Below are 21,436 nucleotides of genomic sequence, written 5' to 3' on the forward strand. Positions count from 1 at the left end.
TCTTACTATTTTCTGAACCCTGCACCCAGCAGCAAACACAAAACATCAGGACAATCAAAACCCCCTTGTCAGACACATAAAAAGGAACATTTCACTCAAGCATTAAAGTATGCATTTCTTTTCATATAAAAGCATTCAGTAATGCTAAAGGTGTTATAGTGGGGCAATCAAACAGAGCCATTTTATATTTTGAGAGAGAGGGAGTATCTGCACTCATGCCTCATTTGTCAGGCACAGGCACTGAGATAGAAGATTTATCATGTGATAAACAGATTTTGCTGCTGACAGGACAATAAAGGGAAGCTTTTTGGCAGCAATTAGCCAGCACACAGATGAAGGTCCATTTAATGAAAGGTTTCCAAGCAAAAGAAGAAACCCAACCAACAAACCAAACACGTTTATTTCAGGAAATCCTGCTCAAGGGAATGTTTCATTTATATTTCTTAAAAGAACACAGGCAATCTTGAGCAGCTGACAGCACAGTAATCTTTTCTCCCAACATTTTTGTGGTTTCCTTAATACTGATACATTAGCCAGAGTGAATGAAGCTATTCCAAATGGGAGTTCCAACAGCCAGCCTTATCTGAGAGACACCTGATCCTTCAGATGCACCCCATCTTAAAAAAGATTTATTAGCATCAATTTCTCATTACAGATATGCTCTAAAAAAAAAAAAAAAAATCAGAGTTACAAGTTACTGTGAGTGTAATTTGACCTCTTCTGTTTACTTTCCATCCCTAAAGAAAACTCATGTAAAAAGTTTTCTTCAGCCCAATGACAAACCAAAGATGCTCAATTGTTTAAATGTCCCCATCTCAGAGAACCAGAGGAAAGCTTCAGAGTACTTCCCTGTGCAGAAGCTGAGTATGTTTATAATACATCTGTAATTCTTTATTCTCTGTACAGATACCAAGATTTCAACTATAATATAAAAAAAATTCAGTTTACCTACTAGTTCAGGCTCTCTGCAGCCAAATTCTGCAATACTTCAAGTCAGTGCTTTCACTGCTGCTCTCCACACCCCAGAATCTAAGTACACTTCAGATTTACTGACCCTACCACTGTTCACCCACAAATAACTATTTTAGTAAATTTTCCCTTACAGGCCCCATGATAATGGTTTCATTAATTCTGTTTCTGGGAACACATTTGCAAATGGAACATAAAGGAAATATTCACACATTTGAAGCAGCTTCTGTATTTTTCTGTCCTTCATCCTTCTATTTATCTAGAAGGATGGGAGAACAAGCATGAAACTATGCAACAATTATATTTACTGGATGCATGTGCATATGGTACAAGTAGGTGCCTCACAGTGCTCAGTCACAGAGGAGTAAACACAGTACAAAGATTTCTGTGGAACTGGGCTATCACAGTCAAATGCAGTCATCATATCTTTAATTCTGCCTTCTGTTTTGTTCTTGAGCTTGGTTTTGTTCTCCCTCTTTTTAGAGTTCATTATAAAAGCTGACAGGGATAACAATCTTGTTGAAACTGTCATAAACCAAGAATCAGATGAGAAAGAATGCAGGAAGATCTAAGCATCCTGACATTTCTGTGATCATATTTTTGAACTATGGACTGTAAAAATTTATCAGCCCATGAAGGTTTGAAGCTATTTCCTTTCTATTAAAGGCTGCAGAAGAACTCACCCTGTAGGTTTTCAAAACAACAGCTGAAATCTCTCCCCTTTAATTCTGAGCCTAATATTTCAGATTTTGAAAGGGCCCTCAACTTCAGCTGAAATCCATTCCTGCTCTATTGCCTAATTCATTTGAATTTCCTGCCAAGTTTGGAAGAATTGCCTCTTGGGGTACCTGGCTCCAGCACAACCTAAAGCTTTGGTCACAAGCACTTTCTCATCACAGGCGTAAGGAAGTGGGAACAGAAGTTAATCACTGCTGGGAACCACCTGGACTTGCTGAGTATTGGAAAGCTCAAGGAAAATGAATGGACTACAAATTAAAACACTTTGTACACAGACTGATTTCACAGTTTGCTATGATAAAACATCAATTTCAATGAGTAACAGTGACCTAAATCTCTCAAATCTTTTGGCATCTCAAAGATAAAAATAAAAGGTGTCTGGGGAAAAAAAAAAAAAGGAGAGAACATTTACACAAACACACACACATTTAATTTGCTTTACTGAGTTCTCTTGAGCCACTTACAAGAGGCTCCCTTTAACACCTGGCAGTGCTCCAGCCAGCAGCAAGAAGTGAAAGTCTCTCCCCAAGGTGACTTTCACTGTTTCAGCTTGATAGGTATTTGGCTTCCAGAGATGTTATAAAGTTGAAATGAAGTGTTATCTGCTACATCTTTTGTGCAATGAATGTTATGTAGGGACTTGTACTATAACACTAAAAGAATAACAGGTAGGGAAAAATTACTCAGAGAGATCTCATTTTGAAAAGGCAGATGTTCTCTATTTAAAATATGTCAAATATTAAATTCTATTACGCCTTCTTCCTGCTTCACTGCTACAGGCATTTTCAAAGATGAGGGAAAAGCAAAGCAAAACTGTCAATGCATCTAGATTAAGGTTGTTTACTTAATACACTATTGAAAAGAATAACCTCTATAAATTACGGGTTTGAAACAACAAGGGAAGGAACAGAATAAAAGAACAGCAGCATCCAGGAGCGTTCACATTTACAGCTTTTGCTGTGCTGCATTTCAAGAAGAAGAATTTCAGAGGCATCGCTCTCAGCAAGCTAGAAATTCACACAATTTAGCAAAAAGTAAGTGACAATTTCTTTTTAAGACTCAAAAAATGCATACTAAATGGCATTGGGTTGACTAATCCCTACATAAGCTATCCAGCAAAGAAAGAATACATTTGAAAAGAATACATTTGAGGCCATCTCTGGTCTCTCTGGCTCTTAAAAAAACATGACCTGTGTTATTAACTCTGTCAGAGGAAGTACCTTATGCTGCCACTTTCTTTGCAAGACAGATAAGCTGGAGATTGTGGCTGACACTGTCCAGCAGAGCCTTTAGTTATAGACACAACAAAAACAGGTTCTAAATCCTTCCTTAAAGGAGCCTGGGGCAAGCACAGCAATGTAGAGCAGAAGAGGCTACTGCTCAGAGTAAAAAGAAAAGCTGAGCACAAACCTCTCCTCCCTGAGCACAGTGTGACCATCTCAACTTCACACACTGGACAGAACTGGTAAGAGTTGTGAGGATTCCCACCACAGGAAATGCTGCTCCTCTTTTCAAGGACAAGAACCACCTGCACACTGAATGCAAGGGCCAGATTCATGTGGGGTTATTTGGTTTGGAGGGGGGGGATTTATTATCTGTATTTTTAATTTCTTTAGATCTGTGAGGGAACAGACAGAGACACAAATCTGCAGCTTTTGGGCTCAAACACCTCCTACTCCTGGCAAGCAGGATGCCCAGCAGCCATGCAGCTGCATCTTCTGTGCCTGGGAGATTCCTTCACCACCATCCTCTGAGCAGCAAGGTCAAAATTCTGCCGCTCTGCACAGGTACCAGGAAACTTAATTTTCTCTGTAAGGCTCTCACATATAATTGCAGGAGCTATGAAAGCACTACGGTGATACCCTATTAGAAATGATCGTGTCAATGACAATTAACTCCAGGGCAATTAACTGATGCTACTAAACCCCAGTGACAGTTTTAATTCTCACAGCCCCTACCAAAACAAAATGCACCTTGAAGACCAAAGTGATGTAAAAGACTTGTAAAATTTGACCTCAGATTATCATCTAAGAGCTGTTGAATCCATGCCTTTTTCTCACAGTGAGGAGAAGTCAAAACAAAACCATTCCAGAGGCAACAACAACCCCAGCAAAGTCCCAGCACCTCTTCTCACAGTCAGGGCTAAGCCAGGCTGCGCTTTGACATTTCAGAATCACTCTTCTCAACAAGTAAGTTTTTAATATTTTTCTGTTGGTCCTTTTAGCAATGAATTACTAGGAAACAGCTCCGGGTAGTACTTTAGCCGGAGTCATGGCATTATTTGAAACAACACAAACAGAGAGTTAGACAGCTACACATCCTACCCCCATCCAGGACACACTTCAGTGCCTGCAATGACCTGCAGTAACACAAGAAAGCCTTGCTCTTTGAAACGGAACAGTAGCTCCAAGGTTGCTGTTTTTTCAATTTTCCTTTCCCATATGCAGCTACAATGCCTGTTTTGAAGCTGCCACTGTACTTTTCTGTGGGAAGATGGAAAAACAGGAGGTTCCCGACACAGAGGAGAAAATGGCACCTCTGAGGCTGTGACAAACACGCAGCTTTTATCAGTGCCACGACTATTTCAGACAAACTACTTCACTCCATGTGGTCCCGTTATCTAGGTGAGGAATGGCCTCACCTCTATTTTTACAGTCATAGCTATAATCTTATGCCCTTGCAGCCTCCTAAAACTATGCACTACTATTAGTACATATAAAAAGATGTCCAACCCCACTGTAATTTTATCACTTCCTTCCTGCAAATAACAGTTGTTGTTGCTGCCACTGGAAAGAAAATAGCATTTCTTTCATGTAAGTCACAAACTAAATACATTAGATTATTTGAAGAGCTAATAAAAATGTGGGGGAGTTTTGTTCATCTGTTTAATTTTATTTAAAGACCTTAATCTCCTTCCAACGAGAAAATAGGCCAGTTATATTTACCTAACTAACTGCAACAACTATTAAACCAGATAGTTTATTATGTGTATAGGCCTACTGACCTCAGGAAATCAACATTCATTTACTTCAACCTGAGGATCTGATGTCCTGAATAGATATCCTAAAGGACTGCAATTCTGGAACACCAGTGAAAATAAACACTGATCTATGCAGTGACCTTTCTTTAACTCCTTTTAACATAAAAAGCAGCTGAACAATCCCCTCCATTTTCAAAAAAAATCAGTCCTGTTTAGAAGTTTTTAAAAAGAGAATCACCCTTAATCTTTGTAACATTCCAGTGGCACTGAAAGCATGCAAGGCAGCCATGAACACACAGCACCAGCTCAACAGAGACTGCAAAATTACCTTACACAAGGAACAAAAAGATATCAGGAAAATTAGAACATTTCCAACACCTGTAATCCAGCCAAACCTGAGGTACAGTCACTTGGGAGCACACCCAGCTTCCCCCACGCATTAGGAGTAAGATTCCAATCACAAGGCTGTTGCAGATTTTAAATGCTATGATGTTATTTACCTAGGCTGTTTCTTGTTCTAAAGGACAAATGCATAATCACATCATGTTATTAACAATTGTTACTAATTTAAGATGTATTTTCCTCAGACAGAGGAAAGTGAATGTTACAAGAATAAGCAGTCTGAGAAAGGCTTCTGGTGGTTTTGTTTGGTTAACCTGGGTAATTTCTACTGCTCACTTCACAGCTCCATGAACAGCTGTATCAGCACAGCTGATAGGGAGCAATCTAGACACAGAGGTGAAACTGAAAAAGCCCTGAACTCTACTCTTCTGGCAAATACAATGTTCAAAATCACTGAGGATCACAACAGCACGATTGTCATCGCTCAGGCAACTCCCTGCTATTTCTAGTCCATGATTAGATGGCACTTTGCCATTTTCCTCAGTGGTTATTAACCTCTCACCTTGGTTTCAGTTCTCCTTGTGGTCCCATCTTCAGAAGTGACAATAGACACGTGGGAAGTGGGAGTGCCCGGGTCTTCCTCCACAGTGACTGTCTCTTCCACCATTTCTTGAGGCTCTTGCATCATTGCTATTGAAGTCTGGTTACTGGGGCTTTGTTCCTATAAAGAAGCAGGTTAAAAAAAAATTAACTTCTCACTTCTACTATCATGGTACAACTAGTCCACTGATTTCAGCTTCTTTGATTGAAAAAAGCCACATTTTACCCAACAATTTGCAAGCAGAGATTCAGAGGAAGGAGTGTTTCCTGTGTGAGACCAGCTTGCTGCAACTGTGCTGGTATGACTGGGCTCAGTGCAGCAAACAGAAATCATGTGAAGCATCCACCAAGTACTTCATATTAACAGGCAACAGACTAACAGACCACTATCTTACATTTAAATCTGCTTTACGCTTTCTCTTCAATGCTCAGCACAGAAGGAGTGGATTTTTTGTCTGCAAAAACATTCTTTCAATTCTGCAGTGAACAGGCTCACTGGCTTTCAGAACAGTTAGTCTTACACACCATTGAAAGTTTCATTTGATAAAATACACTCAATTGGAGACTAGAAAAGGCTATAAAACATCAACATCTACAATTAAATAGACACCTTTCTCAAACTGCCCAAAGCAACAATAATCAAAAAAATAAAATCATGGCCAGAGATTCATTCAGTGAAATGCTTCCCTTCCCACATCTTCACTAAGTCCATAAGATGTAAGCTTATTTAAAATTTATAACAGAGAGACAACAGAATAAAATCTAAACAGAAAGAAGGGAGATCAAAGGCGAGTTCTTGCAGGGATACTGCCCAAAGAGAACACTCTGCTGCTCACCAGCACTGGCATCTGAACCTTCCTTGTTCTTATGCAATTGTGTGTTTCAGCACAGAAATCAGAGAAGCTCCCTGTGGTAGATGAATGTCTTTCACAAGTTTCCCAGCAAGAGGCCAATAAAAACCAGCTTAGGCACTGAGAACTCAGACTTTTGCCCAGCATTATGAATCCTCAGCCACGTGAAATGAAATGACAGACTGATCATGTCATTATGAGCCCTGAAGGTATCTGGCTACATAGGCTTTAAAGCCAAAGCAGGCTTTGTTGGCACATCCTGTCAAACAGACACTCAGAGAACTTCCTTTATTAAGGACTATACACACACACACACACCTTTTTACACAGGTATTTTAAAAACAAAATCAGAAAATCCAAGAAGAACGACAGAGAGCCCAAAACTGCAAAGCCAAAGAAAACTCTGGACAAATCCACTCTCTCTCTTCACATCACAGGAGAATAAAAAGGGTTAGGATGAAACTGTTCCAAGAGAGGTGCTCAGCCTAATTACATAAAAGTTTAAATATTTGCCATGTGTGAACAGCTTCATCACCAGGGAACTACAACACTACATTTTGTAGCATTTAGAAAAATTGCATTTCAACCCAACTATAGCCTTTGGATTTCCCCTTTTGCTGTACCATGTTTTTGCAGGTCCCCAGGGACCTTTTGCTGCTGGTGTCTTGTTAAGGTCCACATTAGTTCTTGCATGATCTATAGCTTCTCTTTAAACAGGCTGAGATGCCTCTGCTCAGTTTTCCTTTACTTACAGCTGCACTCCAACCTGGAACCCAGACTTCAGTCAGAAAGCCACTCTCATTTTCAGGTAAGCACTAACATTAACCAAGACCATGACAACAAGCTTCTGCCAATCATCTCAGTCAAAAGGCAACACAGACAGCTGTCAAAGGAAAGGCACCAGAAGTGATACAAGCAGGCACTACTTCCATTTCTACTGAAACCACAGCGTAACTCAGATTACAGAATCAATCAGTGAGAATAAGGCTTCTGAAATCCTCAAGAAAATCACTCCTTCCAGTCTGCAGGACCCAAATCATTAATGGCAAATAACTTATGATACATGCTGAATTCTTTATGGTAGAGTTCAGATGTCACATCGTGTCTTCTGCACATGGCTCCAGAAGGGGAACTTGCTCCTGCAATAAATACATCACTCTCTTCACATTTTTCTCGAAAATACTGTCTTTTAACTCCAACTCCCTGTCTCACACCCACAGCGAAGCTTTCCTCCAAAGAGAATAATTTACACAACACTGTAAAACAGCAGAGACTCTGAACTTCTATTCATCTTCACTCAACCAAACCTTACCAAGAACAAAGAAATCAGTTACATGTACAGGGTTTTTGTACCACACCTTATCTCTGTAAACCTCACCATCAAATGCCAAAACTGCTTCAAGGTGGGCTCTTTTCACTCATCTCAGTACACACACAGAGCTCATCCACCACCTTCGTTTCCAGCTGCACTTCAGGTGCTGGCATCTTTTTATTCCCCTCTAGACTTTATAGAGGCAGCCTCTGTTTTCTGATAATAAACCTGAGAAGATGGAAGGTGGAAAGAAATGTTTTGCTCTTGGAGCTTTTGCAATGCTTTTTCTTTATTAAAAAAACAGAGAGCCTGCCTTTGCATTCAGACTGCCTGTGGGCAAAGGAAACCTTAAAAGCTGGGCACTTAAACATGAGCAAATTGGGAGCTAGAGCATATTGACTTCAAATGAGTGTTGTGCTGGGTTTTATCCTCTGGCTGCTTCTAAAATGAAGATTCAGGCAGATATGGTACAGATCTGCATTCCTACAAGAGAAAACTCCTGTTAGTAAGAGACTGTCCCAGGCATGAGAAAGCCTGAAAAGCTTGCAAAGTGCAAGACAGGTATCTCAACACTGACTGGCACCCAGCCACCATCTACTGTGTCTTCCTTCTCACCATGTGAGCTACTGAGGAACGCAGTGAGCCAAGGGGACAGCCTGTCACCCAGCTTAGCCCTGAAATGCCTGCACCAGGGGGTTCTTTGATCTCCAAACCCAGTACTTTCTCTACACCGCTACCTTGGAGCTGTCACAAGCTAACATTAACATGGAAGAGATGCTAAGGTTTTGTTTTCTGTTTTTAGAAGCCATCATTAAGGATTTTAGGTCATCACAAATTGCAGAAAGTGGGACACATTACTGCTTTCAACTCCTTCCTCTGTGCTCAGCCTCGAAGCCAGTATTTAGGACGCTGTTTTTTGCTAAATACACCTCAGCATCTCAGATTGCCAACATTTGGCAGGTATGCCTAATTATCCAGAGTAAACCACAAACTGCGGGATAGGGCTGGAACACGACACCTCTAATGAATAATGCTACCAGTAGTTCCCTGCCTGCTAGAAGGAGGTTAATTCCAGTTCAAAACAACACATCCTCATTTACCTTACTGGAGGCTTTCAAAGCAAAAGCAATGAGATTACAAAACACTACCAAATTATAAGAACAGATTCCAGTGCAGTTATTGCATGCAGTGTCAGTAGTCATGACTTTTCTGTTTACTTTTGCTTGTTTGAGACCAAATGAATCCTTTCCTGTTGATTTGTACTTGCATCTCCAGTGTGCTTTAAAAAAGCCATGCTATTTAAAACACAAAGCAACAATCAATTTACTTTCAGCCTGTAGAAGTTAAGCACAGATGAAACAGCTAAACACCTTGTAAAATAAGCAAGAAACATAAAATAACAGTAATTCTTGTTTTGTTAAAGAACAGTGATTTATCATTTAGGGCACATATCTCCTAGGGCTTATTTTGCATTAGAATACTACAGCTTCTGTAATCACCACCATTTCAATTCCTAGCATTGTATTTCCATCAAAGTAGCTATTTTATATCTGTTTTAATAAAAGAACCTCCCCCAGGAGGATCAGACATCTGACTTCAAGACAGTAAACAGTTCTTTATTCTCTGCCTATGGAACAATTTTAAACAGGCTGGAAATAATATAAAATTGCAGGAGATTATTATTTCCACTAAAACAGCCACTCTTCAAGAACACCGAAATCATGTACATCGAATCTTCATTCTCCCCAAGATCTCCTTTGTTCTGCAGATTGCAGTGCAGGCTATTCCAGCTACTCCTTACTCCAGGCTACTGTCAGATACCAAATTTGATGGTTTTTGCAAAAGCACAAAGGCTGGATTCTACATCAGTGGACACACTCGTCCTCAGTCAACCCCAGCACACACAAAGCTCAAGTGTATCAGCTCCTGGTGATATTACAAGTCTGGGCATAATTAATGGCATTGGACAACAATGCTAATTGAATTAAATGTGGATTCTCTCTCCTCTACTACTCTTTAAATTACTTGTTAAAGCTTCAAAGCATGAGATTGTTTCCAAGTGTAAAGCAAGCAAACGCTGGCTCTGTTGGAGTCAAGTCTCAGGCTGATGTTCTGCCCCAATGGTCTCCTCCCCACTGAGGTCTACACTTCAGCTCAGTCATGTCCTCAAGCTTTATTTGCTGAAGGCATGTGCAGAAAGACACAAAAGGTAAACCTGCAGGAACACAGCTGCTGAACAAAGTCTGTATTGAGATCTGCATTAGACTGGGACATCAGAGAGGAAGGAAATCACTGACAGAATCTGTAGAACTTAATGTAATTGAGAGAGACTTTTTAGTACAAGATCCAGCTCCCCAAAAGCTGAAGATTCTCAAATCTGGTTATCACATCCTCCTTGCCAGAGCACCCTTCTTCCACCACCCTTCTTCCAGCCACAGGATCCCTGCTGTGCTCTCTGCCCTCATTTTTCCTGAGAGCTTTCCATGCATGTCAGCAGTGCAAAAGCTGGACTCCAAGCTGAGCAGCTTGTGCCCATCACTGAGCCTGTGTCACCTAAGGAGTAGCACGAAACTGTCTCACTCTTTTTAGTTTGCCCTTCAAAATCAGGTGAGCCTTCATACACTTCAGTGCCTGCACACTTCAGCAAGCACTGATGGAGATCTTAAGTTCAAGGACTGCCACTGGCTGTTTCCTCCAGTGCAAAAAACACAGCAAAGCAAAGGGATGCATCCAGACCTACTCAAATTCTTCATGACTGGGGAAACTGTCCCAAAACTGGGATCAAATAATGGCAGATTCAAGCAAGATGGCTCTAGAACAGCAAAAAGCACATGGACCAGCATGTACTGAAACCCAGGCAGCAGAAGATGCTGGAAAGAGAGTCTGCAATACAGACAATTACTTAAATAAGGGAATACATAAATATCTACTTTGCTGCAGATAAACTAACCTCCATTTAGTAAACCTACTTTTTTATTTTCTCATGTGAAATAAAATGTGGGGTTTACATATATAAATATATATCTATATTTATGTATACATATGTATACAATGGCTTCAGTGCACTTCATTGTGAACCCAAACACATCAACCTATGAGAAAGCTCCAAGCTCTGACAAGCTTTACCCTAAGGCTGGTCAGTTCAGAACACAAGGGAAATGTTAGCCCCAAATGAAAGCAGGCTGTCCTGGCACAGGGTACCAGAATGAACTCAGCCCCACACCACAATGCACTAACTGTTTCCTGAACACTTACACACTTCCTTTGTCCTTCAGAAACACACACGACAAGCAACGAACAAATAACGCCAAGAGCTTTTAAAGCACCAAGGTTAAAAGGAACATTTCAGCAAGTGGAGAAAACCCTCAGCTACAGGAGTCCTGAAAAGCCACAAAAAGGAGCGAGGTTTTTGGAAGCAGACACGGCAATTCATCCTTTGAAGGCATCACACCTTTCAGGGAGAGCACGAGGCGGAGGTGAAGGAGAAGGAATCAAACCCCAGACAAGGCTGGAGTGGCAATATTCATCCCTCAAGTACAGCAGGACACAGGGGGGTTCTGTTCAGCCACGCGGTAGCTGCCCATCAACGGGGAAATCCAGTGCCTGCCCAACGGTCAACAAAGAGGGCTTTTATGCTATTTTAAACAATCTGAAGTGTCTCAGTTAATGGAAGACCGGGCAATTGGCCCTCAACTATTTCTAATTGACTGGAATGATGGATGAAGCTAAAGGGAAAGCTGACCCACTGAACTTTTCCATACAAAGCTAGGAAACTCAAGGAGATTGTAAACAGTTTATAAGAACGAGAAGTGGGAGAGGCAGAATCCCAGGGGCTTTGCTCCTCTCAACCTGCTGTTGTTTCAGATGAAGGAAAACAAAGAGCTTCAACTCTGAGCAACAAACAAAAAATACATGAGAAGGCCTAAACAAATAGGGTATTTTTCCCATGCTCTCCTCCCCTTTTTCTCCAGGAGCTGTTTAGCTCTGCCATGCAAGCTGGTCCTCTGAATCAGAAAGGGCAATTTGTCATTCTGACAAGGTGTCTCTCAGGGCTCTCTATTGCCTTGCCCTGCTTTTCAGATCGACTGGGTGTTAACCAAGGATGTCAAGACATTACATCTCAGTCAACTTCAACAGATGTGACGATATATACTTAAAACTTACATGTTAATCAGTGCCACTACATTAAGGCAATGCTCAGGAAACCACACATGCCCCTTGATTTTCTGAACAAAACCATCACAGCAGCTTTGCACTGCGAAGGGCAACAGTGCTGCAGTGTGACAGAGCTGTCTGCTCACCTCAACAGCTCCTGGGAAAGAAGTCTGAGGATATTCAACTTCCAGCTGGGGAAATGGATGAGTAATATCTTCGAATTCACACCATCTAACTTTAGGCAGCTTAGCAAGGTGTCTAACCGCAGGATAACTTAATTCTTTCTTGTTATTCAAAAAGAAGAGTAGGAGCCTCAGAGAACAGATCTTGGACAGACTAAATTACTTCCTTGGACATATCCAGCCATTGATTCTGCAGGAAAATTATATCAAGTGCTTTAAGACAGCATTAAAGCTGGAGGACAAATCCAGGCCTCAAAGCCACAGTGCAAGCATCCTGTGTAGGATCCACAATAAAACAAGGGTATCACAAGTCATCACTCAGTCCCTTAGTCATAAGCCCTTTTTCTCCCAGTAGCTCAGCAAGATCAAGTAGTAAAATAGAAGTGTAAGCTATTATTTGCCATATGAAAGTAACACAGGACAAACCAAACCAACAACACCAAAAGAACAACAAAAAACCCCAAAATAATACACTTTGAAAAAAAAAAAAACAACAACAAAGCACCAGGCACATAGAGCTCTCCTTCCCTTAAGTGCCTTAACTGTTGACAGCATGGCCACTGTTTATCTGGACAGCCTGCCCAGTAGGAAACTGAGCAGGATATGACTGTTTCTCACCAAGATTTGTACAGAGAGTTCACTGCAATTTGCCAAACTACCTCCCAAAGACAAATACAATGTAAATCTGCATGCCTAATCCTTGAGCAAACCCAAAACAGATCTGATTTGCTTCCTCTCTGGAGTCTTTGAGATGACCTAACCAAGGCTAAATTAGGGAGATTTTTAGTGGGATGAGGTTATATCATGGATTATAATTTTCCACCAAGTTTTTTCCTTCATCTCCACCTGCTGCCTCTACAGCGCTGGCATTAAGGGTGGTGTGGGATGACTAATTTTACATTCCTTTCTGCAAAACAAGCATTCAGATTCCATTTCTTCTAGGCCTCACAGAGCCTGGATCCCAAATTAAATGGATGCATTTATTACTAGGTATCAAGTCCACAAACTTACATGCACATGGGAGTCAGAAGTACAAGCTAGGTCCTTCATCTAAAACAAAGAAAACAACCATCAGTTTGGCAGGTGAGAGCAGAAAGTTCCTTTATGCAGCCTGTGTGTCCCAGCCTCTACCCCAGCCACCTTCACACATCATTAGAGAGTTAAACCAAAGCCTGCCAGACACAGCCAGTTCTAGGCTAACACACACGCCTACTTGCACTGCTACAGAGCTACCTTAGAGAATCGCTTTTAACTTCAAGGCAGATGTAAACCATCTCTGCATTCTTTGAATTACGACCAAGGCTGGAGCATTATTTGAGTGTCCTAGGAGCCATATCAGATCAGTGTTAAATTTAACTCATCTCCTCACCCACCCACAATCTTGCTGGTAGATCTGAAGCACGCAACAAAAATGCTTTCTGTGGAAAAAAACACGGAACACAAAAAGCAAAAATATCCCAAAACTAACAACAACAGAAGTTTTTCTAATCCTGAGGGAAACAGAACAAACAGACCACTGATGATTTTTTAAGCCTGCATTCCAAGAAAGCTGTTCCTTAAAATAAATTACTTCTCATTCTAGGGAATACAAAGCAAGTGACAATAAATCCAACCACCCGTCTCACAAGGACTGTGCCTGCCAGTGTCTCCCACAATTAAGCCCCAGGTCTGCCTGGCAGTGAGGCAGCAGGACTCTGTCAGCCCAAACAGCTCCCCAGGAGATGACCCCTGCTCCATCACACACTGCTGCTTCCCTCTGCGTCTCGCCCCGTTCCAGCCCCCGCCAAAAGCCAGGGTCTGCACAAAGCCCAGCAGGGACATGTGAACAGCTCTGCCACAGCCTGGCTCCCACTGCTGCGCCACCCCAGAGAGCAGGAACGGGAGGTCTCTGCATAGATACAAGGCCGCTGCAACACCGAAAGACACAAACAAGTCAACAAAGCCAAAGGCTGCTCCAACTGCTGTAAATCTTCCACATGGAAGAGATTCCAGCAGAAAGACAACTTTCCCAAGTGCAAGGCAGTTACTGCGCTATTTCAACCACCCAAGAGAGTTCATCGATGGCTTTTTGTCTGGTAGTCTGTTTATTTCACACATTTTCTGTTTATTCCTTAAAACTGACCCTATAACCCCTACTTGTACAGGGCCAGCCCTCACACACTGGTAAGAGAGCAAATGCCCTAAACAAGCAATAAACAGTATAGAAAGAAAAATCAAAAAGGGAAAACAAAAGATGACCATGAGCACTTGGATATGAAGGAAAACACTGAGTAAGCAGCTGTTCAGTTCTCATATGCACAGCTGCAGAAGGATGTGGATGCACTGCAGTGGGCTCAGAGCACAGCTATCAGGACAGCCAGAGAACAGGAGCACAGGTCTCTCTTCCACGCCTAAGGTCTGAGCCACTAACCTCAGAAGAGGGTCAAGGAGTGATCTGAGTCCCCAAAGGGGTAATGGAAAACTGATGGAGAACCCTTCAGAGGGAAAGGTTTAACCAGTGCCAGGGTCTGTGATGAAGACTGACAAGACACACATTTAATTTTGAGATGGTAAGTGTGAATTGTGCAAGTAAAGAAGAAACACATGGTAAACTTTTACTGCTTAACAGGTTGGACCTAATTATTTTTAAGAAACATTAAAAAAAGTTTCTATTTACTCACAAACCTGATAATGTAGAAGTGCTCACATGCATGCACACAACTGCTCTCACTTGACTGTTACAACACACTGAAGATTTTTCAGGCTAAGAATAAATTATTTAAAGTTTCTGAAGGAATTCCCCATCCCCCCACCGCCCGGCCTGCCCTCAGCAAACTACACTTAAATTCAATGAACAGATTTTTGTCAGCCAGAGAAGGGGCTAATGATGCCTGTTCATCTTTTGGCCTAAGGAGTTCCCTCTCCTCCCATCAGTGAGCCCTTCTCAGCTGTCAAGCAATACTTCAAGAAAGGCCAAATTGCAAACCAGAGCATTGTGTCAAATGAGAAACCCCCATAGCCCAGGAAGGACTGTCTGTCCCATTCCCCAGCCTTGGCTGTCTGTAACACAGCTCCCAAAAACCCGTAGTGCCAGCATAACTGAAATAGCTGTGTGTTAGCAGGAACTGGTGACTGAAGGGAAAAGAGAGATGAGCACCATTTATCCAGGCACTGTCACCTACAAAATTAATGTGAAACCACTGGCTCCATTCAGTTTATAGTAAGAGTGCTCAATATCTGAGGCCATTCAGCAAGGATTGCTATTACTGCATGACGAGCATGAATCTCAAAAAGCAAAAAGTCATTTAAGCTGAGGTGGAAATCACTTGCCCAGAGGAAAATACCTACACCAGCAAAGTAAAATAGCTCTCAATTTCTTAGTTAAACGTGTTTGGCTTTTTCCATTTGTCATCAGTTCTGGCTAATGGTTCCACACACTTGCTGGAAATAGGCATCTTTCTCTGACCACTCACTCCTCCCAGCACTGTGTGTACAGTCAGCTCTTCTACATTAACACACTGGAATTGTAAAATCCTATCACATTTGTCAAGCACTCAATTATTTACATAGTACCCTTTTTATTATTTCTAATATGGTTTTGTTTGGGACTTTACCACAGTCTTCATCATATTTGAATTCTAAGACAAGATGCAGCCCAAGAGTCAGCAGTCTGAATCACTTTTAAACAGGTTCTTGGAGGGCTTTTGAGAGAGCCATTTCTCAGTTAAACTCACAGACATAAAAACAAGAGATGAGGATGAAATTAAGGACTTGCTATTAACAACCATCAGTCAGAAAACTAAACTCATGCTCTGAAGGCTGCACTTCTCTGCAGTTGGCCAGAGAAGCTGTTTGAACCTAAGGACAGGACAGCTGCATTTCCCTCCCACTCCTTATTGTGGTTTTATGCCAGCGAACAGAATCTTTAATTTTTCCAGGGAAGCCCTGCCAAGCTGAGGCTGCAAATAGGATATGGAGTGTTAGTAAACTCCAAGGCAGCTTGCTCACACCCTGGCCAGAACCTCTCCTAGTGCCTAAATCCCTATGTACATGCTGGCAGCAGTGACTGCCTCCCTTCCACACAAATGATCCTCCTGTGTTAGACTCCTTTTGTCCATGCTCCTGTGCAGGGACATTTTCATGTCTTCTGGCAGAATATGCAGCACCCAGGTGCCCAGTCTTGATTTCTCTCCCTTACAGGCCTTCCTATGACCCACCTCCACTGCTATAATTTTGGCAGAAATAAACCAAAGTCTTCCATAAAGCATTAGCTGTCCTGTGATCATCTGCACACACAGCTGTCTTTCCCAGAGTTCAAATGAAGCTGCTTTATTTTTCTCCCAATTCTTCACAAGGAACCAAAGTCATCCCACCCACCTTTTTTAAACAGTAAGACAGACTCAATCACTACAAATTTAGCAGCGGCAAGTCCACCACCCACTATGAACACCCTGCCATAAACTCTGTTCCTGCCTCCAGGACTCACCCTGAGCCCAGCTCCAGGAATATTCTCAGAAACACACACCAGCAGGGCTCATCCTACTCTGGTTTTCAGCTTGTGGGTTGATTTTTTTTCCCAGGAGAAAGCCAGAGTGTTGTAATTCCTTCCCAGAGTCTCCAGCAGCCAAAACATCTCCAAAAAGCTGCTGCTAAACCCACAAGTCAGGTTTGCTGACCTGGACTAATCCATCATTCAATTATATTAACAAATTGTTAACAAATAAGTTCATCTGACAGAAACCTGTCATGTTCTACATCTCAACTTGCTAAATCAGGAGCAGAAAGTTAGCAACAGATAAACATATGCACTGAAGAGGGTAAGTTTGGAAAACAGTTGCAAAAGCAATGCTGGAGCCTGAAGAACACCAGATAAAGATGAGCAGAGGAGAAAAGCATTAAAAAATGCATGAATCTATCCAGGGAGGGCAAAACCAAACAATAAAGCATGTCAGGAAAAGGGGAGGACAGATAAAAATGAGAAGAGACAGAACCCACAAATAAGAAGAGTAGCATGTGGAAGCCAAATCAGTGGCTTTCATATTAAAAAAAATAAAAGTGGCAGGAAAAGAGGAGGGGGAAAGTATGAAAGAAATATTTCTGTTTTTAATTCCATCCTGTTAACACTGCTTTCATTCACCATATAAATCTTTTGGTGAACAGTAGCTCCCTCCATATCCACACAGCAATATATTAAGATTCTTTATTAGGGCTTTCCAAACACCATAATGTCATTCTTTGGCTTTTTATGTGGTTTGCCTAGACTATATTTTTGTTGCTAAGCTCTCATTAGATGTGTATCTTGTACTGACAGCGAAGAGATTATAAAATGCAAGAAACCTGATCACAAGCCCAGCATTTGATTTGACACAAGTGAACACTCTCAGGCAACAACAGCAGGATGCCTTGTGTGTAACTTGGGGTCACTTCTGTTTCTGTTGAGCATGAACAGAATGGGTCTGAGCTGTCCCACAGCAGCACATGAGCAATTAATTTGGGGAAGTACAGAAAGGGGACAGGAGCCCAGATCCAGATGTATCCCAACCCATCTCCCACACCAGAAGCTCCTGTGCCAGCCCCAGCACTCCCAAGCCCCGGGCAGAACAGCTCATGGCTCTGGCAGAGGAGCTGAGGACTGGGAGGAGAGCACTGCCCCAAGCCACGAATACCAGAGAAACACAAGAACAACACACCACAAAGATGGAGCCAAATTAATAAATCTTGCTTACAAGGGATGACAGCATGTCAGGAAGAGCAAATGTACCCATCTAGCTACCCGGGTGGAAGACAAAGATATCCATCCTGAACAGCAAATTGTGTCCAACATCATGAACACTTCACACCCCACAGGCACAAAGCTAGCCTGATTCTACACTTAATTCAATTATCTATGTCAACAGTGACCAAACAAATCAGCATTTACAGCCTCCCACCATTTATCAGTTCACACACGCAGAAATTAAACTGACTCCTGAACAAGGAATCATCAGCAAACTCTGATCACAGAAAAAAACCACAGAAAACTATTTTTGCCAAGAAGTTCAAATTGAGCACAGCTCCATCTGGAAAATGAAATGAAACCCAAGGAAAACCCTATCATTCACTTAACAAAAGCAACCAAATATATTATAACAGACATCTAAAATGTGTTTAGAAACCCAGAAAACAGACCAGATAATGTGCTCTATATACCCTCAGCAGCAGACGTTACAGCTATTCTTAATCCTAGCTTTGTCAATCTGGTAGACATAATTCATTGTGCTTTTGGATCCATAATATTTTGCAAAGCACTGCAGTTTGCTGGCTTACAAACATGTCCCGCCAGCTCACTGGGTAGAAAGATTTCTGCTGACTTCATCTACCATTTCAGTTACATTCATCAGGGATTAGTATTTTTCCCTGCTAAGGATACAGACTGCAAGTACCAAGTAGGAAAGGTTACACACGTGGCTGAAAATGACTGGTAACATTTTGGTATCTGACAGATATATATACACACAGTGAATGAGCAGGTAAGGGGCACTTGACTATTTCTTCCATTAAGTTCAAGTAGCATATTTAAATTTCAAATGCTTTAGAAACTTCACGTCTCTTAAAACATATAACTGATTAATTTTTCATCATGCATCTTATACCTATAACTTCTCTAAGAGCAAGTGAGATCATCAGAGAAGCCTCTATATTCTTTACAGACTTCCATGAAAAAACTTCTCGTCACAACCTCACGCTTGCACACGTACCACAAGAAATAAAAGCATTCTTTAATGGAGAGTATTTCATGTAATGTTAAGAACCTAAGAAACCATGAAGGTAGACTAACAAGCACTTCAGGTCCAGTCCTCTACCAGTAAGGTCACACCTCAGCACTCTGGCCATTCTAAAGCACTGCCATATTTTGCAATGAAGGTAGTTTTCCATTACAGGGATTTGCATTCCCATAGTAGGTTTCTGTCTTCATACAAAGCAGGAAGAGAAGCAAATTCCAATACAAGTCTGTACAGTTAATCTAATGGAATTTTACACCAGTAAAATAGCAACTTTGGAACAAATCACTGAGTGAGCTGTTTCAAGAACATTATCTTCACACCTGCAGCAACCCCACAGCAGAAGAAAACATCAGTGAAAATAATTGCTCACAATATTATGCAGCATTTTGCAGTTTGAGCAGTCAAGCAAGTTCAAATGGTCAGCAGCACAAAGCTTCTGTAAACCATCTTACTTTTTACTTCTCCTAAGAAAGTTTTACAGGAGTTCATTATCAGGAGCCGGAGGAGAGATGTGAAGTCTTCATTTCCAATGACCACGGCTCCAGCAACAGTGTCAACTGTTCTTACCCTCAGAGCAATAGGAACATGATGACAGAACAATGGATTTATTCTGCAGGAAGACGAGTTTGTGGAGGTTTGGAAGTCAGGTGAACTGCCCTGCAGTGTGTATTAACATCCAGCCTACCCTGCTCAGCCAGTGCAGGGCCACTGAGGGATGCTGCAGCACTGGAGGAGGAAGACTGCAATGCCCTGCCCACCCCAGAGCAGCTCTGCTCTGCAAGGGTACACCTGTGCCTCGGGACACACAGTAGCTGGATCAGAGCTGATCACTGCACACGCACACACGGGTGAAGGAGCCCCACACAAAGAGACCTCAGACTGCCTGGAGCTGGCTGGGCTCAGCTCAGAGGCACAGGGCTGGGCTGGAAACTGGCGTGTGTTGACATCACTGATGTGTGACAACCTGGTGGCTCACAGACAGCTCCAGCACTAGCTGCAGTCTGCTCTCCCAAAGAGGAGGCACTCCCCAGCCCATCAAGAAATAACAAGTGACAATTCAGGAAAGCATGTTTGCTATCCATTCATGCATGCAAACAATCCTGGGCCAAACAGTGGATGCGCTAAAAGGTTTTCCCCAGAGGAAGTGTGTTTATTAATTAATATCTACTGAATTAATTGGTTCCCATATGCTCTGCTAAGACTGGAGCCCTGTTGCTGTGACTGAAAGGTGTCAGGCGTGGTGGCTACACAGGAGGTTCATCAGAACACTTCAGTCAGTCTGAAAAACTAATCTATCTTTTTGTATTCATCAAATTCAGAGTGTAACCACCGATGGTAGAACACATGGAAATGGCATTTAAAATCTCCAATCCATAGTAATTTTTAAAAAGCCAACACATGCTCTTACTTCAGCCACAAGAGAGGAAACAGCAGAAGCAGAGAAGTGCTGATCTGAGGCCATCGACTCATCTGTTGGCCCCTCACCTGCAGTAACCCTGGTTATTCCTTTCACACACCATTACACTCCTTACACCAAACTGTTCTAGCAACTGCTGCCACTACCACCAGACTAACCTTTACATCCACCACATCCTCTCCCACTCCCTTCCATCAGGAGAGGTATTTTTGGATTCTGACTACATCTGGCACAACTCCATGCAGTGACATCAGTTTTCTAATGTTATCAATCTCTCCATGAGACACTTTATTCATCACAAGTCAGTGTCAGCTGGCAAGGACCACAGCTCCTGTCATTCCTGGTACTTCAGCACTCATCCTGCACCAGCCTCTCTGTGTAGGCTCAGACTGTAGTAGCAGAGGAGAGCGAGCAGCCCTGTGAACTCCCTCTTGTAAGCACACGCTAGGTTGTGCATCCTTCATCCCTGAGAGATTTACTCTCCAAGACGTTCCTCCTCCATGGCAATGCCAGCTCTCCTAAACCAGAAAACCCTTCGTCAGAGTATGGGAGGACAAGCACTCATTATGGCAGCCTCTCTAGCAGATTTAGAGATCCTTTGATGTGTATTTAGTCCAGGTCTCCAATTTCAGCATTTCCGCACAAATGAAATATCCACCTAGTCCAATTCAGAAACCTGAATATCAACAACTGTAATTACCACGGCCAGTCTGAACTCAGACTGCAGCAGCAGCACCCCTGAGGCAGGCGATGCCGGTCACCCTGGCTCCCTTTCCGAAATAGTCTAAAGCTGATTTCTACAGTAAAAAATGACTATCGCAGCTCTATTAAAATACTGTGATCCAAGATTTTACCACTGTACCACTACTACAACACACTGCTTACTGCAAGCTGGACAGGCCCAACACCAGGCATTTGACATCATTCAAACTGCTCTCACAGCATCAGAAAGGTCTCAGGTGGAGCCATAATGCCATCATTTAATTCCATATGGCCAGTGCTCAGCCTGCAGTAGCAGAGGGGGAGAGCAGTTCTTCAACCACCCTCTTGTAAACACACGTCAGCACAAGCTTGAATTTCTTCAGCTTAAAACATCAAAAAAATTAAGCTGAAGACAGCCTAACTGTACAACTTCCAAGAGTCAGTT

General features: G+C 42.1%; 2 protein-coding genes across 8 annotated transcripts in view; one reads left to right on the forward strand and one right to left on the reverse strand.

Moving 5' to 3' along the window:
- The window catches only part of TANGO2 (transport and golgi organization 2 homolog), a 423,798-nt gene that overhangs the window by 224,360 nt on the left and 178,002 nt on the right, over positions 1-21,436 (forward strand). The gene's annotated exons all lie outside the window — the stretch shown is intronic.
- Positions 1-21,436, reverse strand: part of ARVCF (ARVCF delta catenin family member) — a 251,817-nt gene that overhangs the window by 82,872 nt on the left and 147,509 nt on the right. For 5 of the 7 annotated variants that reach the window (XM_066331417.1, XM_066331418.1, XM_066331416.1 and 2 more), the window contains one exon: positions 5,592-5,750. In XM_066331417.1, the coding sequence (XP_066187514.1) occupies positions 5,592-5,717 (126 nt within the window). In that variant the 5' untranslated portion in view covers positions 5,718-5,750. Of the gene's footprint in view, positions 1-5,591; positions 5,751-13,140; positions 13,180-21,436 lie in introns of those variants that run through there. The other 2 variants (XM_066331420.1, XM_066331413.1) reach the window with 1 other exon arrangement.

Source organism: Sylvia atricapilla, chromosome 17 (genome assembly GCF_009819655.1).
Source record: "Sylvia atricapilla isolate bSylAtr1 chromosome 17, bSylAtr1.pri, whole genome shotgun sequence".
Classification (NCBI taxonomy): Eukaryota; Metazoa; Chordata; class Aves; order Passeriformes; family Sylviidae; genus Sylvia; species Sylvia atricapilla.